At 43.1% G+C, this 9,285-nt stretch overlaps 1 protein-coding gene across 1 annotated transcript in view; it reads left to right on the forward strand.

Annotated features, from left to right (window-relative positions):
- The window catches only part of Klf7 (Kruppel like factor 7), an 86,512-nt gene that overhangs the window by 40,030 nt on the left and 37,197 nt on the right, over positions 1-9,285 (forward strand). The window contains exon 3 of the mRNA XM_048344878.1: positions 2,711-3,341. Coding sequence (XP_048200835.1) covers positions 2,711-3,341 — 631 coding nt within the window. The remainder of the gene's footprint in view (positions 1-2,710; positions 3,342-9,285) is intronic.

The following is a 9,285-nucleotide window of genomic DNA, read 5'->3' on the forward strand; positions in this document are numbered from 1 at the left end:
GGAAACTATGTAAGGGGTCAGGACATACTAACACTCTATCTATAGATAGTGGTGACTGGGTGTGGGAATTAGTCCTTAGTGGGAGGCAAGGACATCCTGTAAGCCATGATTCAGCTGATTTTCCCTGGAACATATCCGCACCTCAAGTCTCTAGTTCTTCTCTTTGAGCAAAGCTGTAGAAGCATTAAGATTGTTCCCAAAGACATTTATTAGTGGTCCTTTCTAAGATCACCAGCCTAAGCAGGATGGACTATGAGACCCTGCAAACCTCAATAACTTTAAAAAGATTGATATCTTCTATAGAGTATGTTAATTCATCCTAGAGAAGTCAAACTAGAAGTCAACAATAGAAAGATATTTAGAACCACCCCCCCCCCACCCAAATACCTGGAAGTTAAACAGCACATTTTACTTTATCCTGTAATGATAGATTCTCCTACTGAAAACAACTATGAAAGAATGAGCATAATAGAAAGGCAAACCCTTGCTGGGAGGTGGTGACTCATGCCTGTAATTCTAGCTGCTTCAGGAGGCTAAGACCTGAAGAATTGTTGGTCAAAGCCATCCCATGCAGAAAAGTCCATGAGACTCAGTCACCAATTAACTAGCAAAAAGCCTAGCGGGAGGTGTGATTCAAGTAGTAGAGCATCTGCCATGAGGAAGAAAGTGGAATGAAAGCATGAGGCCCCAACTTAAGTGCCAAGTACTGGAACACATACACAGAAAATTGAATTCTTAAAGCACTGGAGAATCACATTTGAATGGCAAATAGACATTTAGAAGAAGAAAGTTGGGAGACTTAACATGCCTTCTTAGTATTTGGAAACTTGGCTAGGTACTGAGGATGAGGTGGGTACTAAGATAAAGTGTCAGAAGATAGAACCTCTGGTACCTCAAAAGGAGGTTAGAGTAACCAACATGTTGATTGTAGTTTTGACAGACACTGTGTTTGTGTTGGGTGCCTGGCACTGTGCTTGGTAGATAATGGGAAGGAGAAGCTTATGAGAGGTTTCATAAATAGGATTTTACAGTCCATAGTTGAATTGGCTGGAGCTTAGACCTAGGGCTCCCATATTGGAGAGGAGTAAATGGTCATTTCTTGTAAGGAGATGCAAACAAGAAGGGGAAAATTTGGGAAATGAAATTCAGAAAAGGATAATATGCTAGACCCAAGAAGATAGTATTGGAGTACTATTGGTTTACTGAGTCAGAGCTATTATTTAATCAATAAGTAAAACAAAATCCAAACTCAGTTTTCCAGTAAGGTTTTCTTGATGAATACCTCCATATTACAGGGAGAGAGTTCATTACCCACTCCTCTATAATGACATACTAGCACACTTTATAATGTGCTGATCATTTGGTATCACATTCCTTTATAAATCCATGCCATTTTTACCATTTATTGGTAATTTATTTTGCACATAGGCCACATGGATCTATTACCCTGTCTTCCTCTAATGCATACAACAAAGCCCTGAGCCTTGCCTACTTGCCTTTAGTTGAATGAATACTTGGGATGTCAGTGTTGAATGAAGACTGGAATCATTCATTTGTTCCTGTCATTAAAAATCAACTGTGAAACCCAAAGCGATTCATAGTTAAGAATCTAGTTTTCTTATTCTGTAATGCAGAGTTTAGCCCGAAGTAGTCTGATTGAAAAACCAATCTTTTGAAATGTCACCAAAATAAAATCATTGAACATAGCTAGGTATTTCATTAAGATACATTCTTAACAGAATAAAAGCTTAGAATCAGAACATTGGTTGGAAACATAGACGCTTTACTGAGGCAGTAAATTTGGAGCTAGTAGCATTTAAAATTTGCCATTAGAGTTTCTTTGTTGAAGCCCAGAAGACAGAGAAAATTGAGCTGATGGTGCAAGTTAGCAACATAGTTATATACAAGAATCAAGAAGAGTAAAATTTTTGAGTGAGAAGAGCTTTAGCATTCAAACTCTGCGAAGTATCTACTTTTACCACAAAAAAAAATGCTTCTCTCCTCTTACAGAGATTTATGAGCACTGTGAAACTCAACTTCTGGGTTCTTCCTTATTTCCTTATCAGGTGAAGATTTTATATGGAGATATATAAAGTCCTATGTTTAACAGGTCTCAAAAACTGTCTTTGAACTCATTTTTTACCAAGTAGCCAGAGATGATGAACCATTGTAATGGCTGGCACTCATGCCCCTTACTCCCTAGTATGTGGGAGGGATATCTGTAATTCCTTATTGTGAGCAACAGGAGTTTTGTCTTACCCCCCCCCCCCCCCCACACACACAGGTACAGTAGTAGGCTTTAAAAAAAACAACAACTCCCACCTGTCATGGAATTTCTGCTCAAGACAGGCCTTGTTGCCGCATGAAAGCATTCTCCCTGTTGAAGTGGGGTCGAAGAATAAGAGGTCATGATTTTGCCAACGGGGTGTTCTCTGGGATCCCCCAAGGTGTGTGATGATTAGCCTGCCTTCCTAGTTCGCCTTCATTTACCGTGGTTGGTGGAAATCACCTGATGGAACTTTCTGAGTGTTTCCGAGGTATTCAGAGTGTCCATCATAAAGGCCCGACCTGTTAGCCCAGAGAGACTCTTGAGACACCAGCCCCGAAAGCGTTCTCCGTGCCTTCCCCTTGTGCGCGTGCCCACGCGGCCCCTCCGGGTGTCCCGTGCCCCTGATGGTTACTCCTCTCCCTCCTTCCTTCCCCTCTGCAGACATGCCTTGAGTTGGAACGCTACCTGCAGACGGAGCCCCGGCGGATCTCGGAGACCTTCGGGGAGGACTTGGACTGCTTCCTGCACGCCTCTCCCCCGCCGTGCATCGAGGAAAGCTTCCGCCGCCTAGACCCCCTGCTGCTCCCTGTGGAAGCCGCCATCTGCGAGAAGAGCTCCGCCGTGGACATCCTGCTCTCCCGGGACAAGTTGCTCTCCGAGACCTGCCTCAGCCTCCAGCCGACCAGCTCTTCTTTGGACAGCTACACGGCCGTCAACCAGGCCCAGCTCAACGCAGTGACCTCACTCACGCCCCCGTCCTCCCCCGAGCTCAGCCGCCATCTGGTCAAAACCTCGCAGACTCTCTCGGCCGTGGATGGCACGGTGACCTTGAAACTGGTGGCCAAGAAGGCTGCGCTGGGCTCGGTCAAGGTGGGAGGGGTGGCCGCGGCCGCGGCGGCCGTGACGCCGGCCGGGACAGTGAAGAGCGCGCAGAGCGACAGTGAGCAAGGCGGGGTCGGGGCCGAGGCGTGCCCCGAGAACAAGAAGAGGGTCCACCGCTGTCAGTTTAACGGGTGCCGGAAGGTGTATACAAAAAGTTCCCACTTAAAGGCCCACCAGAGGACTCACACAGGTAGTGGTACAAGTTGACCGCACGTGGTTATTAATCTTGGTCCTTTCCTTGCTCTTCACGTGGCAGGATGGGGCCCTGTGAGTTCGGAGAAGCCACCTGGATGCTCCTGAGGAGGTGGTGAGGGAGGCAGTGGGGGGGCCTTGGTGGGGGAAGCCAGAGAGAGAGATGCACCCCTGCCTTGCCCTAAGATCCCAGAATGGCCCTGCCGCTGGCTGGCAGATGCTTTCAGAAGCAGTGCCAACCCCAGTGGAGAATCAAAATGGCAGAAGGGGGTCTCTGGTCTTGTCTTCCATTCCCTGCACGGACTCGCGCCATTGTTCGCCATTGTTTTATGAGTGTTGCCCTTCAGGTTTGATCCACACTAGTGTTAGCATTCACAGTGAAACCAGGTAACCGGGGTGTCCCTGTTCACCCTTTTCCCAGCAGCCCTGATTTTCCATCAAAGTCACCCAACAGCAGGAGGGTTTCAGAGTTCATTAGATGTGATCATGCTGTAATTAATTGGCATCTCCTCTTTTGCATTGTTCTCTGGCGCGTGCTTTATGGAGAGATGGCAGAATTGCTTTTTAATGAGCTTGTTACTGAGAAGTTGCTAAAGTGATTACATTGCGATGTGTGTGGTAAGGGTTGGGGAGAGAAGGGGTCCGTGTATGTTACTGTAGCCTTCTGTGGTGATGCCAAGGAATCCTGTTGATCCTGGGAGGTCAGTGGATCATCTGAAAGAGGGAGAGGGGGCTATGAAGAAAGGAGGGAGATTGCTATTTTCATTATGACCATCTTTGTTTTCTGTTTTGAGCTTGAAGCTTTGGGTAGTGTCTCTCCTTTGGTCTGCAAGAGTGCCACTAAGAGCAATTACTGTGATTGGTGGTTTTTAAGTGGGTCACTAATGGTGTATTACTTGTATGGTTTTTGCATACTGCAATTCCCCAAAGGTACAAGTGGCAGAGTATGAGGGTTCTCAGTGAGAAGTGGGTATAAGCACATGAGGTGGGAGATATGTCTGGTGCTCTGTGGGGAATCTGTAGACTGTGTCTCCAAGGAATTGTGCAGTAGAAAGACCATTGGCTGGAAAATCAGAGCAACCCAGATTCTACTTCTAACTCTGCCACTGACTAGCGTAGTGACTGTGTGTCCCTTGATTTCCCTATGCCTTGTCTTCTATATATCTCAAACAGTGTGGCCCCTTTGAGATGATGTTCTAATGGTTTATACAAGGTTTTTGTACAACACTGAAGAACTTTGCTGAAGTAAGAATCCATGTGTGACTAGAAGAAATCACTGTTTTGAACCTCAGTGTTACTCCTAGGGGATGATGAGCACTGACGTCGATTCCTTACATACCAACCTCGGCATGTACTCCTTTGACCGAACTTAGTTTCTACAGTGGCTCTGTTTCACTCTTGGGCTAGTGTCCAATAGAATGTTTGAATCCTGTGGCTCAAGCTTAGTGTTCCATTTGTGGTTTCCCATCAGAATCTTTGTTCGAGTTCTCCACTCCACATGCACCCATTCGAATGCTTCCTACTATTGTAAGTCTTTTCCCTCTCTGATATTGTTCTGAAAGTAGTTTTTATCTATATTCCTTCCTAAAGTCATTGAGGAGTGACAAGACACTGCCAGGCTCCCAGGTCTCAGTGCATGACTCATCTGTCCCCACAGGAAGCCAGAGAAAGCAGGGTGAAGCAACAATGTTCAGAGGTGTTGGGACTGTAGTATTCATGATTATGGACATGAAGACAGGCTACCTCCTGGCCTTCTAGGGAAGCCAGAGAGCTATTGGGGAAGCAGAAGTTCTCTGGAGGGTGATCAGAAGATTTTTCCTTTCTTTCTCCCTTTTCTCCAACAGAGTTGTCAGAAAGACAGCCAGTATGATCATTACATTATTTGCTGCTTTGATTTTTGAACAGTGCCTACTCAGAGTGATTACCAAGGTGCTGCTTATTAAGGTATCGAGTGTTTATAACCACTTGTTATGGTGGTGTGAAGTGGGAATGCTCCTCCCCACAGCGAATTTACTTAAGGGGGCACCATGCATTACAAAAAAGTCTGTATTGTAGTATGGTTAAGTCAGGTAAACTTGGGTTTGTGTTCTGGCTCTATCTCTTCCTACATTTATGACCTGTGTAAATTATTTCCTGATTCTCAGTATCCTCATCTAGAAAATGGGGACAATTATATCTACCTCACAGATTGTTTCCTGAAGGCTGAATTTGCAAAATATTCAGCAGATAGTAAGAACTAATTAGCAATAGTTGTGGGATTGTTTCCATTATTACTGTTGTTGACATTGTGTAGTGATAGCTAAATGCAAAACAGTTTTATATCAACGAGGAATAAGCCAGCTGGCCAAAGTTGAGTATCTCTATACAGGTTGAGTATCTCTAATCTAAAAAAACCCAAATCCAAAATGTTTCCAGAACTGAAATTTTTTTAGAGAAATAGTAGAAAGTTCCACAACTGACCTCATAAGACAAGTTGCAGTTTAAATAGAAGTACACCAAAATTTTATAAAGCAACTTTCAAGGGAAGTATATTATAAAGTGTATATGAAACACAAGGGAGAACTGGGAATATGGCCTACTGGTAGAGTGCTTGCATCATATACATGAAGCCCTGGGTTCGATTCCTCAGCACCACATATATAGAAAAAGCCAGAAGTGGCACTGTGGCTCAAGAGGTAGAGTGCTAAAAGAAGCCAAGGACAGTGCTCAGGCCCTGAATTCAAGCCCCAGGACTGGCAAAAAGAAAAAAAAAAGAAAAAAGAAAAAAACACAAGCGGCCTTGTGTTTAGAATTGGATCCCATCCCCAAGATATCTCATTGTGTATATGCAGATATTCCAAAAAGAATACAAAGTCTGAAACATTTCTGATTCCAAGCATTTCGGATTATGGATACTCAACCTGTACCTCTCAAAAGTAAGCATAGTTTCTGTCCTCACCCCCAAGGGCTCACCATTGAGGTGTGTGGTGATGGTGCTCATGCACACTGCTTTTGGAGGCATTAATTCATGAGCTTTAATTCATGGAGGTTGGCAGTAATATTGAGTTCCACAATGCAGGAGGCAGTTGCAGTGCATCCCATCGAAGCACCTGCCCTGAAGACCTTTCCTCACACAAAAGTATGGAAGAAAGAGAGATGGATGAGAAGGGAGGTAAATATGGGGAAAGTCATGGAGGATGGGAGCAAGACTATGAATTAATTTGGATTAAATGGATGAGAATCAGAAGTATTTATTTGGAATTGGTGTGAATGGGGCACATGGGGAACTGAAAACAAAGGTGATAATTTATGTGGTGTGAATGAACTAAGAATAATGAAAAAAGCATGAAGGATGGAATCAAATTAAGTGCAAACATATAAAGGAAGTGGGCTGTAAGAGCTGGAGGGCAAAGGTATATGGTGATGCGAATTGGGGTGCAAAAGAGCACCACTGATAGCAGGCCTGGGGTGGGGAGAGCTGCTGACCAAATGTTGCACTGACATTTTCATAAACAGGCTAGGATGGATTCTGGCAGGGTGTTAGAGCACAGGACTCGCTTTATTTCAGTGGAAATATTTCTTATCCTTTGGCTGGAGAGGTGTTTGGAGACAGGAAATAAAAAAACGAAATAAAACTATCCCAGAGAGAGACAGAGAGGAAATATGTCATTGTGTTCTCTCTCTCTCTCTCTCTCTCTCTATATATATATATATATATATATATGCTATTTCTCTTTTATATGGAAATATGTTGCAAATGAGACACCATTGAAAAATAAAATGAAATGTGTGAGTCTCTGTCTTCTCTGCATAAAGACAGAAATACATTGTGGATGACATGGATTTGTTTGCATTGGGAATTTTCTTTAAAGTGTTATTCATTTAATCTTTAGATAGAAGTTACTGAGCTAGAAAAGACAGGCATTTTTTCCCCTTTTGTGGCTATTTCTTGAAGTTGCTGAATCTGTCAAACCTTTTGCCCTGGAGGATATTAGGCAATGAGGTGATATTTTTTCTTTTCTTTTTTTAGTAGCAGATGTTCAAGTTGGTAGTTGGGGCACCAAAGAGTAGGGATGGATAGCCAGGCTGGAAGTAGAAGAAGATATGAAACTAGGAAGGGGAGAGGGCAGAGGGAATGCAAGGTAGCAGCAGGTGCTGAGTGAAAGGAGACATATGAAAGTAGACATGTGATTTCTTCATTGGGCATAGGACTGAATCCTAGCAGTAGTGGTAAAAATGTTGTTCCAGCCAAGACACCCACTCTGCTCTCTAGCTTTTGTATAATGTATTTTTCGGTCTCCATAATTTAACCACTATGATCATAGTTATATCCATTTTGGAGGAAGGTGGCGGAAGTCAGGCTCAACAGCCCTGTTTTGATGTGCAGAGAAACTTCATTTCCACTATTTGAAAAGTCTTTTATTATGCCTATTTCCTGCCAAACACAATTTGTTAAAATGTTAAATAGTTTCTATGCAAAGAAGAGAAAGAATTATTTTCTGACTTTCTTCTTGGTTACGTCTCAGAAGAAAGAATACCCTGACATTGAAATGGTACTTTGTGCTAAGACTTTGCTAATTTGGAAATTCATATGAAAGGGTCGTTGGTAAAGTCAGAACAAAGGCCAGCAGTGAAATCTCAGAGGTGTGAAGAAGCCATGTTCTTCTGGGTACCCTTTGAAGAACTCTTTCTATAGGTGAATAGCTGGAATCTGATAGATAGGGGGTAGTGTATTTTACCCTGATGGGATGCTTTTCAAGTAATGGTAAGTACAAGTGTGCCATTTACTCAGCATTCTGTATTTGCTTTTGGGAAGGGCTGGTTGAAGCAAGAGAGAGCACAATCTAAATTCAATGAGGATTTATCATTTATTTTGAAAGGGAAAGGATGCTTAAAAATTCCAATGAAAGTGTCATGTTTAGGAAAAAATTTGAGACCCAATCAATTTTACTTGTTCAACCAATTTTATTAAATCACCTACTATGTGCTAGGCACTGTTTTACGTCTTTTCCAAATATTAGCCCTCTTAGTTCTCATTTTAAATGGCATGAATACTGTCTTATTTTAGAGGAGGAAAATGAGAGAACCCAGAGATCCAAGTAATTTTCCCAGCTCACTCCCAGGTGATCAAGAGGAACCTGAACCAAAAAGTATTACTCTTAACTTTCATGCTAACTAATGATACATAGAAAGTCAGATGATATTTTCATAAGCTTTGTTTTTTCCAATACTGGTTTTTGAACTCTCCCAGGCAGAAGTTTGACCATTCAAACCATACTCCCAGCTCATAATTCATTAAGAGGAAATAAAAACATGGATAATGAAAGCCAAATAAATAGATAGGAGTTAGGAGAGTCTTTAAGCATATTGCCTCATCAGATAACTAAGAACAGGAACAAGGAATTACAAAGCAAAAATTCTTCCATTTCCAGGCTTATCCGCTGTTCTGGTTTCTGTAGGTGTGATTATTATGGCCATTTCTATTACTATTTTTTTAAACCGTGAGATTAAGGAGAGACTTAATTATGATAGTCCCAGTTCACTCACTGAAATGATAGACATTAATCTCCATTCCTATGAAATAAGACAAATAAGCATTATCATATATAAGGGAAACTGTGGATCAGCAATGTTAAAATACCATAGCCTAGGATATGCAAACTCCCCTTGGCAAAATTAAATTTTGACCCATGTCTTCTGTCCCGTAGGGTGGTGTGGGGCACGCCCGGATGCCTTGTATCATTAAGAGGCAATTAGTTGGGCACCGACTGTTTTCCCAGCCCTGGGGCCATGTGGCTGTTATGCCAGCAACCTGGAAAGGCGGTCCTAGTTGGCTCGGCCTGTCTTCCGGCCCCGGGGTCATGTGTGGCTATTACGAGGAACCCGGAAAGGCAGTTCTAGCTGGCCGTGCCTCCCAGCCTTGGGACCACGTGTGGCCAAGATGGCACCTGGTGATGAACCCG

The sequence above is a fragment of the Perognathus longimembris genome, chromosome 4, assembly GCF_023159225.1.
Source record: "Perognathus longimembris pacificus isolate PPM17 chromosome 4, ASM2315922v1, whole genome shotgun sequence".
Taxonomy (NCBI): Eukaryota; Metazoa; Chordata; class Mammalia; order Rodentia; family Heteromyidae; genus Perognathus; species Perognathus longimembris.